General features: G+C 44.1%; 1 protein-coding gene across 2 annotated transcripts in view; it reads left to right on the top strand.

The window, feature by feature from the left end:
- GRIK4 (glutamate ionotropic receptor kainate type subunit 4) overlaps window positions 1-12,391 on the top strand; it is a 409,943-nt gene that overhangs the window by 383,674 nt on the left and 13,878 nt on the right. For both annotated transcript variants that reach the window (XM_087875700.1, XM_060683210.2), the window contains 4 exons: window positions 1,083-1,192; window positions 6,999-7,172; window positions 10,620-10,785; window positions 11,974-12,199. In XM_087875700.1, the coding sequence (XP_087731826.1) occupies window positions 1,083-1,192; window positions 6,999-7,172; window positions 10,620-10,785; window positions 11,974-12,199 (676 nt within the window). The remainder of the gene's footprint in view (window positions 1-1,082; window positions 1,193-6,998; window positions 7,173-10,619; window positions 10,786-11,973; window positions 12,200-12,391) is intronic.

Below are 12,391 nucleotides of genomic sequence, written 5' to 3'. Positions count from 1 at the left end.
CTGTCTGAGTCAATTTAATTATTATTATTATTGTTATTTTCTTTACTTGTATATAATGATATTCTTCCAACTTCTAATTCCTACCTTTATTATCTAACCATTTGTAAAACAAATCCCAAGTTTAAAAAAATTCTGAATCTTCTTTATCCTTTATCTTTAATGTTAACCCACCCATTTCCTCACAGTCTAATATTTTTTTTAATTATATTTTCATCTGTAGGAATTTCCTCCTTTTCCCAATATCGTGCATATGCAATTCTCGCTGCTGTCAAAACATGTAATCTTAAATATAATTTCCCTTTGTCTTATTTTTCTGGCAATATAACGAACAAAAATATTTCTGGCTTTAAATCTATATGTTACTTTATCATTTTCTCTAACCATGTACGTATTCTCCAAAATGGAGAATATTCTTGATTCGGTGTCCATCTAAGCTGGACTTGTTCCCATAGCTTGATTATGAAACACAATGAAGTATTTGTGATAGCCTAGCTCAGACAAATAGGGACGTGGTGGCTCAGTGGCTAAGACGCTGAGCTTGTCGATCGAAAGGTCGGCAGTTCAGCGGTTCGAATCCCTAGCGACGCGTAACGGGGTGAGCTCCCGTTCCTTGTCCCAGCTTCTGACAACCGAGCAGTTTGAAAGCACGTAAAAAATGCAAGTAGAAAAACAGGGACCACCTTTGGTGGGAAGGTAACAGCGTTCCGTGCGCCTTTGGCGTTGAGTCATGGTGGCCACATGACCACGGAGACGTCTTCGGACAGCGCTGGCTCTTCGGCTTTGAAACGGAGATGAGCACCGCCCCCTAGAGTCGGGAATGACTAGCACATATGTGCGAGGGGAACCTTTACCTTTTTAGCTCAGACAATTTGCACGGTGGACGTGTTACCCCCCAGATAGTGAATCCCAAACAAACCTTCCTGAGCTAACTCTATCCTGTCCATTTTAGCCTAGCAATGTTCTGCAGTCAATCTCTGTCTTGTCGTTTGTTATTCTGTACAACGAAGGTTTGTTTTTAAATATGTATGAAAGTCGTAAGAACTGAATTGCGGTGATTATTATTATCATTATCTCTGTCTTAGGGGCGCAAACCTGGCTATTTCTCTTTTCTGGATCCGTTCTCTCCCGGGGTTTGGCTCTTCATGTTACTTGCCTACCTTGCCGTGAGCTGCGTCCTCTTCCTGGTAGCCCGGTACAGTTAACTTTTCATTCTATGTCTATTCCCTGTCCTCACAGTGACACTTACTGGCAGCTTCTAATTACTACATGGAGAAATCTAATGTGGGTTGCTTTGTCCATGGTTGATGAGGGAGGGAGGGATGGATGGATGGATGGAGAGGATGCTTACGCCTATTGACTTTCCAATCAGCTCCAGGAAACATCACAGTTCTTGCACGAGGTCACCAGAGATGCTCTTTTAAGGTCTTATTAAGGTTGATTTGAAGTTAAGCTGGACGGACAGCGCCCCAATCAAAGGCCTTGAGATGCCTAGAAAGGGACGTTAGACATTAGCTTCAGCAGAGATGAGTTTCGCATAATTTTACCACCGGTTCGCCACGCATCAAAAATGTGAGAGCGTGCAGCTTGCGCGGCTTAGAAAACTGGCTAAATAGAACGGCAGAGCGCCAGGACAAGTGGGCGGGGGCAAACGGGCCCACCTTCATGTCGTCATTACCGGTTCGCCCAAACTTGTCCAAACCGGCTGAATGCCGTCACTGAGCTTCGGCAGAACCAGATGGCACACTGTGGTGTTTGGGTATGAATTCCTCTGCGGAAAATCAGAACTGGGTGTTGAAGCCAATAAAATAAAATAAAAAGAAATCTAGATTGCAGACTCAATACAAATCCAATTGTATGGGGATGAGACATAAAGCAAGGAATTTCCAGAATAATAAGAATTTAAAAAATGATTATAGTTTTTATTAGCAACAATTATCTTTTGGCGGCTTCAGAGTGAAATGATCAAACCAGGCTCATCATCCTGTCTGGGAAAAATGTTGCATAAACAAACAAGCTTCCTGCCTTGTCTGATTATAATCTAGGCTTCCTCAGATACACAACAACAACAAGAACAAAAACTGGGGAGCCTCTGTATCGATTTGATCTCGAGTCCCATGTGAGGTGTACTTATAAAGGTGCTTCAAGGCAGCTTTGAAGCTGCAGGTGTACTTTGAGTGAGGTTTGTTTGCATTTGGTGTTCACGATTGAACTTGTGCGTTCCCACAGGAATAGATCCGATGTTGGCGAGGAGATTTTGGTTGCATTCCTAAAAAAAATAAATAATAATAATTAGTGGAGAAAAAAACAGTTATCCTGCTGAATTGGATAGAAAGGGTTTCAAATAAATATGCGTAGAATTGTGCAATCAATCAATCAATCAATAGAGCAACCTGAATGACATGAGGTTCATCTAAGGATAAGATAGATAGATCAATAGATAGATAGATCAATAGATCAATAGATCAATAGATTGATTGATTGATAGATAGATAGATAGATAGATAGATAGATAGATAGATAGATAGATAGATACCATGTTTTCCCCAAAATAAGACCCTTTCTTATATTTTTTTGAACCCTGAAATAAGCGCTTGCCATGCGCTCAAAAGCCCAATTGGGCTTATTATCAGGGGATGTCTTATTTTGTGGGAAACGGGATGGATGGATGGATGGAGAGAGAGAGAGAGAGAGAGAGAGAGATACTGTGTTTCCCCGAAAATAAGACCTGTCTTATATTTTTTTGAACCCTGAAATAAGTGCTTGGCATTTTTTATTATTATTATTATTATTATTATTATTATTATTATTATTATTATTATTATTATTATTATTGACATGTGCTCAAAAGTCCAATTGGGCTTATTATCAGGGGATGTCTTATTTTGGGGGAAACAGGGTAGATAGATAGAATTCTTTATTGGCCAAGTGTGATTGGACACACAAGGAATTTGCCTTTGGTGTACATGCTCTCAGTGGACATAAAAAGACAAGATACATTCGTCAAGAATCATAAGATCATAAATGATTTGTTATTTCCAATATCACGTTATTTCTAAAAACAATGCAAATACAAAGCTTAACCTCTGATCGATTAAAACAGATGTCCCACGTTTTCTTCAAAATGAATTAGAACTATTAGTAAATATATAGTCTCGTTCTAAAGATGAGTCCAGATTACTGTAGTATAATTTTTTTAATTTGACAAATGTCCAGAATTTCTGTAAATTAGGGGTGGGGGGAAATCTAAGAAGGTTAAATCTGAAGTTTTTGGAAAGGCAGACCATAGCTGTATGTTGCGATATACTGTATGTAGTTGTACTGGATTGTAGCTCTTCCCTGCAACAATTACCTATTTTTGGTAGAAATAGAATTTCCTGACCCCCACCATTGCAATTCTTTTCAGTCAAAACAGGATCGCATCTCTTCGGTTTCCGCAAGAGACACCACAGATGTTCACTCTTTGTAGATGCATATGAAGGCTACAAAGCTGTAATAGTGGTCACCTTCGGGAGTCTCTTAGCGCAACCGAAACTGTCAGATACATGAGCTCATAAAGGTTTTCAGCAACACACAGGATTTTGTGTATACTTATAACACAGTCGGAGCCTGTCGGCACAAAGATACGGCTGCTCCGGATATGTTTTCTAAACGCGTCTGCACCAATGACACGGGGCTTCGGATAACAGACACCCAGCGTCAGGCGGCTGACCAAGAGTGGAAAAAAAATCTTACTTCTGCCAAACAATACCCCTGAGTAGTAACTACTCTTGTAGAGTGAGAAAGACGCGAGCTGTGTATATGAACATGCTTTTAAATCCCTGTTCTGCCCCAGCTACGGACCCCAAAGAACGCAGCACACACAAAGTCCGTTCAAACCTTAGTTTACTGAATAAACCAGTCTTTTACAACAATGGCTGTTAATTAATTGCATTAACAGCGGCCAAGAATTGAAAGGATAATAACGGAAAGCTTACTGTGGTTGGCAGAATGCCCAGAAGCAATTTGCAGGAAGCTGATAAGATAAGCAAGACAAAAGGTATGTGAACGAAGTTGTTCCCTGCAAATTGCTTCAGTTGGTGTTCCTCCTTAAATAGGCTAAGGGAGTGGCCAATTAGCCCCAAGCCTTACTCTCGAGGAGACCTCCTCCTGAGGAGCCACTCCTGCCTTTTGGCAGCTCTGCGTGCCCGTGCATCAAGAAGAGGCTCCTCCTCTTCGTCCTCTTCATTTATGGGAGCTTCTGGAGGTTCTGAAGGCCTTGGCTGAATCCCCGCCTCTGGCACCACATCTTCTCCAGCCTCCTCATTGTCCGACTTGAGTGCCAGCTGCACAGGCTGCTGGCGCAGCACCACACCAGCCTCCTCGCTGTCTGAATCAGCTACTAGCTGCACAGGCCGCGTACGGGCCACAACAATCCCCAGTCCGTGGATTGGCAGCAGGCCACGGCATGCCGGAAAGCAGTCCGAGCAAACAAGCGAAGTCCCATCCACGGGATGCACACAAAACCACGTCCCCTCCGGTCCACAGAAAAGCATCCGTTTGCAATAGAGGTGAATAACCGTGGCTCGGGTGTAGGATGAGGGTGCAGGTTCGTTCTCTGAGCTTGTGGGTTGGTTTCCAAATGTTTGGTTACCAGGCTTGGTGTCATGCCCCTGTTGGAGTCTGAATCCGAAGGGGAAGAGGAACGGCCGACAGAGAGCGAGAGAGTGGATCCGTTGCCTGTGGAGGAAACTGGGGAAGAGCAAAGTCAGGCTGGGCAGAGCAGGGGAGAGGTAGAACAAGGGAGAGGGGGTTCCGATGAAGACCAAGGCCCACCCCCTCCTCATCCGAGGCAGCGCAGGGAGGAACGGAGAAGAGAGCAACGGGACCTGATCCTCTTTACAAGGCACAGCTGCTGATGGAGTTTAAAAGGAGAGGCAAACGGGAGGGCCGGTTGTCGGGAACAAACACTGAGTTCATCTGGTGCTTATCTGAGTTCCTGACAACCTCCCAGGCTTCATAATGGTTTAGCCGAGTGGAACCTGGGGGGGGGGTGTTTCAGGTGGCTCCGTGACTAAGGCACTGAGCTTATCGATCAGAAAGGTTGGCCGTTTGGTGGTTCAAATCCTTAGTATAGGTCTCCTGCATGAGCAGGGGGTTGGACTAGATGACCTCCAAGGTCCCTTCCGACTCTTGTTACTGTTACTAAAATGCAGGCAAAGGTGATATATTCTGTCCTGGTATCAAATGGATCACAATCGTACGATATGCCCTCCCACGGCAAGACCTCCTCTTGAGAAATGATGCATCCAGGGAAATTCTATCGCTCTATGCTTCTATGCAGGCCTGAGGAAGTGGGGGTTCAGCCAGTACATTGTTCCCGGGGCCCATGAAAGGGAATTTTTATTTTTTTTATTTTTACAAAACCAAATTTTAAACAAGAAAAATATTGGATATATACTTCATACTCTATACTTTGTGCGTATAGCAAAACCGCCTTGCGACCTTGTTTGACATAATCTTCATTAACCTGAAACTCAGTGAACAGTTATTTATGTAATTTATTAAACTTGGATGTCCAGGTGGATGTCACACACTTAATTTGTTTTTGTTTTTTTTCATTTTTTTAAAATTTTTATTTCTCATAAACATACATATATGAACTCTTAACCAGTATCAATCGCACGTATTATCTTTGGATTCCATATTAATTCATTTTTCTGCCTTAAATAATTGAAATAAGATATACTCTTGGACTGCTCTTCTACCCTTCCATTTCTTCTTTAAACAACAACCCTTCTCCTTCTTTTCTTTTTTCCTTCTCTACTCCTATCCTTTTCCACTTTCCTCTTCCTCCTCTCCTTCCCCTTCCTTCCCCCACTCCTCTCTTCTTCCTCCCTTCCTAACCTTCTCTCCTGCTCTCCTTCCCCCTCTTTTCCTTCCTCTCCTCTTCCCTTTCCTCTATCCTTCCCTCTCATTCCTTCTCTTCTCCCCTCTTTCTCCTCTACCCCTCTACTCCTCTCTTCATTTCCTCTCTGTTGTTGTGTTTATTTTCCATTCCAGTATATTTTCAATGTGGTATGCGAGCAGTCCCAATTGTCTGTTGGGACAATTTCAGTTTCTTTTCCATTTTGCTGCTTACACAACTATCAACATTACCAGTGGTGGGTTCCTCCCGGTTCGGCCCGGTTCTCCCGAGCCGGTAGTGGTGACGATATGACGTCACCGAACCGGTTTTTTCCCCTTTCCCCTTCCTTCCCCTTTTTCATTTACTCAGATGTCGTCTGGATTTCTATTCCTACTTTGTCTTTTCTCTCCTTTTCTTTTTTTTTTCTTTTCTGATTTATTCATCTCTACTCTTTCATTCATTCATTCATTCATATTTTTTTTCCTAACCAAGCATAAATTCGTCCCCATGTCTTGAAATACACCGATTCCTCTTTATCTTTTATTCTTAATGTTAATTAAGAACACACTTAATTTGTGTGGAAATTGTCAGCGTTGGAAGCCATATTAGGCAGGAAGCTTCCATGCTGCCCCCTTCTCATGTGTGAGAAAGTCGGCAGGGGGTATTTAGTAGAGGGATTGTCTGTAGATATAATAGCATTCTTCCTATCGGTCAAGGCCAGGGCGATCCTGCATCTGGAGAAGGAGTGGTCGGAGTGATGTCTCGAGATGGGACGGTGGTTGATTGGAGCATGTGATCGACTGAGGAGTGAGGGGATGGTTTGGGGGGTTTTGATTTACTGAGGGAAAACCCGAATCTGAGAGGTCCAGGTTTTCCCAGATGTTCAGTTTACCTATTCTAGTAAATAGAACTTGGAAAATGCTTGCTTCAGAGTCTTTACTTGGAGCTGGGGTAGGTTTTCTGGAACCCTGACAGAAATGGTCTTCGGGTCTCGGCCACGCATGCGCAGAGGGTCCGTATTCGTCTTGTTCCAGCACTCTCGGCGTCCCTGCTTCGATGGCGCCCTGTGTTTGCAGGCCAGTGTAACCGGATGCGTTGTGTTTTGATGCCGCAGATTGACACCCTACGAGTGGTACAGCCCCCATCCCTGTTCCCAAGGCCGATGCAATCTTCTGGTAAATCAGTATTCTCTGGGCAACAGCCTGTGGTTTCCGGTTGGCGGATTCATGCAACAGGGATCCACGATCGCTCCCCGAGCTTTGTCTACCCGCTGCGTCAGTGGAGTTTGGTAAGAAAATGAAAATTTTTTTAAAAATCACGTTTCTTCTTGAGGTGGTTCCATAGAATGTTATGGACATGGATTATTGTGGGGTGAGAGACCATCAGAATAGAGCGGGAAGGGACCTTGGAGGTCTTGTAGTCCAAACCCCTGCTCAAGCAGAAGATCCTGTACTAGTGGTGGGTTTCAAAAATTTTTTTACTACCGGTTCTGTGGGTGTGGCTTGGTGGGTGTGTCATGGCTTCATGGGCGTGGCTTGGTGGGTGTGGCAGGGGAAGGATATTGTAAAATCTCCATTCCCACCCCAATCCAGGGGAAGGATACTGCAAAATCCCCATTTCCTCCCAATCAGCTGGGACTCGGGAGGCAGAGAATAGATGGGGGTGGGGCCAGTCAGAATTTTTACTACCGGTTCTCAAAATTTCCGCTACCGGTTCTCCAGAACTGGTCAGAACCTGCTGAAACCCACCTCTGCCTTGTACCATTTCAGAGAAGTGACTGTCCACTGTTTTCTTTAAAACCACCAGTGATGAAGCATCCACAACCTCTGGTGGCAAGCAGTTCCCCCTGGTTAATTGTTCTCACAGTTAGGAAGTTTCTCCTTAATTCCAGGTTGCTTCTCTCCTTGATTACTTTCCGTCCATTGTTTCCAGGAGTGGGATTCAGCCGGTTCAGACCAGTTCGGGCAAATCAGATATTAATTTTACATCTGATTCTCCAAACTGGTAGTTGCAAGGACTGGCTGGCCCCTCCCACCCCACCCCGCCCCTCCCAGGAGTCTCCACACGGCCTGTTTTGGATGCCAGGTAACTGCAGCACCTGTGCGGAGGCTCTGGGAGGGCGAAAAACGGGCCTCCTGGAAGTTCCAGAAGTCTGGAATTGGACAGTTTCCGGCCTCCGGAGGTGGGAGGCCATTTTTGCCCTCTCAGAGGCTCAAGAAAAGCCTCTGGAGCTTGGGGAGGGTGAAAATGCCCTCCCTGCCATAGCTCAGGAGGCCGAGTAGGCCACACCCACCATGGCCACGCCCACCCAGCAAACAGGCGGAGAACAAGTTACTAAAAGTTTTGAATCCCACCCCTGATTGTTTCTTGTCCTGTCCTCAGGTTCTTTGGAGAATAGCTTGACCCCCTCTTCTTTTGTGGCAGCCTCTCAAATACTGGATTACTGCTGTTATGTCCCCCACTAGTCCTTCTTCTCTCTAGACTAGCCAACCTCAAATAATAGAGAAGCCATCCGATGCAATAGCAACTGAGACACTTAATGGCACTCTAAGTCCAGATATTCCCATGTTAATACATTTGGAGAAGCTTTATATACTCATATTTCCCAAAGATTAAGTGAACCCATTTTCCATAATCCTTCAAGATTTGTTTGAATTAAATTCTAAACAAAGCTATTAGTTCCCCATGCTAGCATGAAATCTGATGATAAATTTGGTATACCCTCCGGAGTTTGTTGGCATTAATGTTTTTGCTCTTAGTTGCAGATTGAATCTCGGGAATCTCTGAGCAGCTGAGGGTAAAAAAAAGAGATAGATATAAACAGGCTTTCCTTCTAAGAAAGAAAACACGAAATTTCTCTATGACATGGCTTTCTAGCTCTTAGGTAGTATACAATATCTCTCTATTCCAGTAGCTATGTAAAACTTAATCTCCACAACCGTTTGTTCTGTAATGCCCTTGGGTTTCGTTGATTAAAAAAAAAAAAAAAGTCAGAAACATCTTGAAACTTTAATAACAAAATAGTTTATGTGCAATAATAATTTGGGATCCAACGATCCCACTGGTAGAAGAAACAAATCTTGCAATCTGCCTTCTGTATCCAATCCTACCCTTATCCAGGGTTGGGCTTCAAAAATTTTAGCAAGGGGTTCTCTGCCTGGTTGCTGGGTGGGCGTGGCCATGGTGGGCGTGGCCTAATCGGCCTCCTGCACCATGGCAGGGGGGGCGTTTTTGCCCTCCCCGGGCTCCGGAGGCTTTCCTCGAGCCTCTGGGAGGGGAAAAATGGCCTCCCCTGGCTCCGGAGGCTCTCTGAAGGCCGGAAACAGGCCCCAAACTTCTGGTAGGCCCATTTTTTGCTCTCCCTGAGCCTCCGCGCGTGCCCTGTACTTACCTGCATCCAAAACAGGCCGCGTGGGGCAGTGGTGGGTTCCTCCCAGTTCGGTCCGGTTCGGTCAAGCCGGTAGCAGTGACGATATGACGTCACCGAACCGGTTCTCCCCCCCCCGCCCTCCCACCCCCCCACATTATTCTTACCTTTTATTTGGTCCCACCCCCAATCTATTGCTGCCTCCTGAGTCCCAGCTGATGACTAGAGGGGAAAAAAAACTGTTTAAACTCTTGTCGCGGGGCTTCAAAGGGCCGTCCTACAGCTGATCAGTGTTAAAAGCAAACAAATGAGTTGGGTCGTAAGTGCGAGGACTGGTCGTAAGTGCGAGGACCTTCCAGAAATGACTCTGACCAGCTAGCCACGCCCACCTAGTCACATGACCTCCGAGCCACACCCACAAAATAAGCCACGCCCACAGAACCGGTAGTAAAAAAAATTAGAACCCACCCCTGGCATGGGGACTCCTAGGATAGGCAGGATTGGTGGGGCCAGCCAAGAGTGGGATTTGGGGGGGTTCTCCGAATTGCACAGAATCTTAGCTAGAAGTTCTCCCGAACCCCTGGAAACCCCCCGCAGCCCATCTCTGCCCTTATCAGCTTCTGATGTGCAGAGGAAGTAGCATTAGATGAGCAACATTAATTCCTCTTCCAGATGTTTGAAGATTGCATCTCAATTCCTGGCCTTCAGCCAGAATGGTGAGAATTCTGGGTTGCTCTTTCTGCACATCTGGAAGGAACCCAGTCCCAAAAGGTTGCTTTATAAGATGTCCATTGATTCTAGCGTCAACCTGGAAGCGAACTTGGCTGAGGCCATCTTTACGGCTTCAGGGTTGCCACAAGACAGGGAGGGTGGGGGGAATAGATAGCTGGGGTTTTATAGTCAAAAAAGAAAGTTTTCCTGTGGGAACCAAGGACATTTCAAGAGGTGGCTGGAAAGAGGAGGAGTAGAGTAACCAAGCAACCAGCCAGCACCTCTATTGGACAATGTGACTGATGACTTGGGGAAAAGGGGGAATTTTCATTTTTTTAAGTAGGTGAACTTTCAGAGAAAGTTTTTCACCAGTTGTGCCAATGTGATGTACCCAATAAATTGTTCTTTGAGGAATCTACCTGCCCCGGAGTTCTGCTTTCTATGGGTGCATTACTTGGAATGCTGACATCTAGAACATGTGCCCTTATTTTGCACAGATTAAGGCTTTTTTCTACTTAATCCAACCAGTTCTTGAAATATTGACTTCTTAGGTAGTCGTGGACGTTTAGCGCCATTCAGAAGGGAAAGGATCACTCTTAAGTTGCAAAGCCCAGATCGTTTCCATTCTGTCTCTTGCTTCCTTTTCTTCCACTCAAGGTGGGCTTTTACCTTGATCATCATCTCCTCCTATACGGCTAACCTGGCGGCTTTTCTCACCGTGCAGCGCATGGAAGTGCCCATTGAATCCGTCGACGATCTGGCTGACCAGACAGCTATCGAGTACGGAACAATCCACGGCGGCTCCAGCATGACATTTTTCCAAGTAAGCCAGTGGTGGAATTCAAATTTTTTTTTACTACCGGTTCTGTGGGCGTGGCTTGGTGGGCATGGCAGGGGAAGGATACTGCAAAATCTCCATTTCCAATAGAATAGAATAGAATAGAATAGAATAGAATAGAATAGAATAGAATAGAATAGAATAGAATAATGACAAAAATAATAAGACTAGTGTGAAGCTTTGCAAGTTGACAACTAGACTAGACTAGACTAGACTAGAATAGAATAGAATAGAATAGATGACAAAAATAATAAGACTAGACTAGACTAGACTAGACTAGACTAGACTAGAGTAGAATAGAATAGAATAGACTAGACTAGACTAGACTAGACTAGACTAGACTAGAGTAGAATAGAATAGAATAGAATAGATGACAAAAATAATAAGACTAGACTAGACTAGACTAGACTAGAGTAGAATAGAATAGACTAGACTAGACTAGAGTAGAATAGAATAGAATAGAATAGATGACAAAAATAATAAGACTAGACTAGACTAGACTAGACTAGAGTAGAATAGAATAGACTAGACTAGACTAGACTAGACTAGACTAGACTAGACTAGAGTAGAATAGAATAGAATAGAATAGATGACAAAAATAATAAGACTAGACTAGACTAGACTAGACTAGAATAGAATAGAATAGAATAGAATAGAATTCTTTATTGGCCAAGTGTGATTGGACACACTTTTTGTGTCTTTGGAATTTGTCTTTGGTGCATATGCTCTTAGTGTACATAAAAAAAATACATTCATCAAGAATCATAAGATACAACACTCAGTGATAGCCATAGGATACTAAATAAGCAATCAAATCATACTAGGAAACTGAATAAAACAATATCAATCGTAAAGATACAAGCAACAAGGTTAGAGTCATAAACAGGAGGAGATAGGTAACAGGAAGGATGAGAATAATAATAGTAATACAGTCTTAGTAAATTAGTTGTTTAGCAGAGTGATGGCATGCAGGAAACTACTGTCCTTGTGTCTAGTTGTTCTGGTGTGCAGTGCCCTATAGCGCCGTTTTGAGGGTAGAAGTCGAAACAATTTATGTCCAGGATGTGAGGGGTCTGAGATAAATAAATAATAAAGCCCATCTCTGGCACTGTTAAAAGTTCTATCCAATCGATCGCTGGGTTAGTCTTACCTTTATTCTTTTGTTTTGTTAAGAACTCACGGTACCAGACGTATCAGAGAATGTGGAACTACATGTATTCTAAGCAGCCGAGCGTCTTTGTTAAAAGCACGGAAGAAGGCATCGCACGCGTGCTCAATTCTAACTATGCTTTCCTGCTGGAGTCCACCATGAACGAGTATTACCGCCAGCGCAATTGCAACCTCACCCAGGTCGGGGGCCTTCTGGACACCAAGGGCTACGGGATTGGCATGCCAGTCGGTAGGCAGCGAAGTGAAATTCTAGTTATTCTCAGCTGTCTGCAGAGGTTCAGGGCATGAATAGATCCTACAGATTCATAAAACATCAGAAGCCGTTTCACGCAGGGACCTCGGCCCTGAAAAGAATTTGGTCAAGTTATTCCTAACCCACACTGAATTGTCTGATGGCTTTGCTTGCTGAACAAATCTCTTT

Source organism: Pantherophis guttatus, chromosome 9 (assembly GCF_059756535.1).
Source record: "Pantherophis guttatus breed Tessera chromosome 9, ASM5975653v1, whole genome shotgun sequence".
NCBI classification, from domain to species: Eukaryota; Metazoa; Chordata; class Lepidosauria; order Squamata; family Colubridae; genus Pantherophis; species Pantherophis guttatus.
The sequence above is the reverse complement of the archived record's forward strand: the minus strand, read 5'-3'. Positions and strand labels throughout refer to the sequence as shown.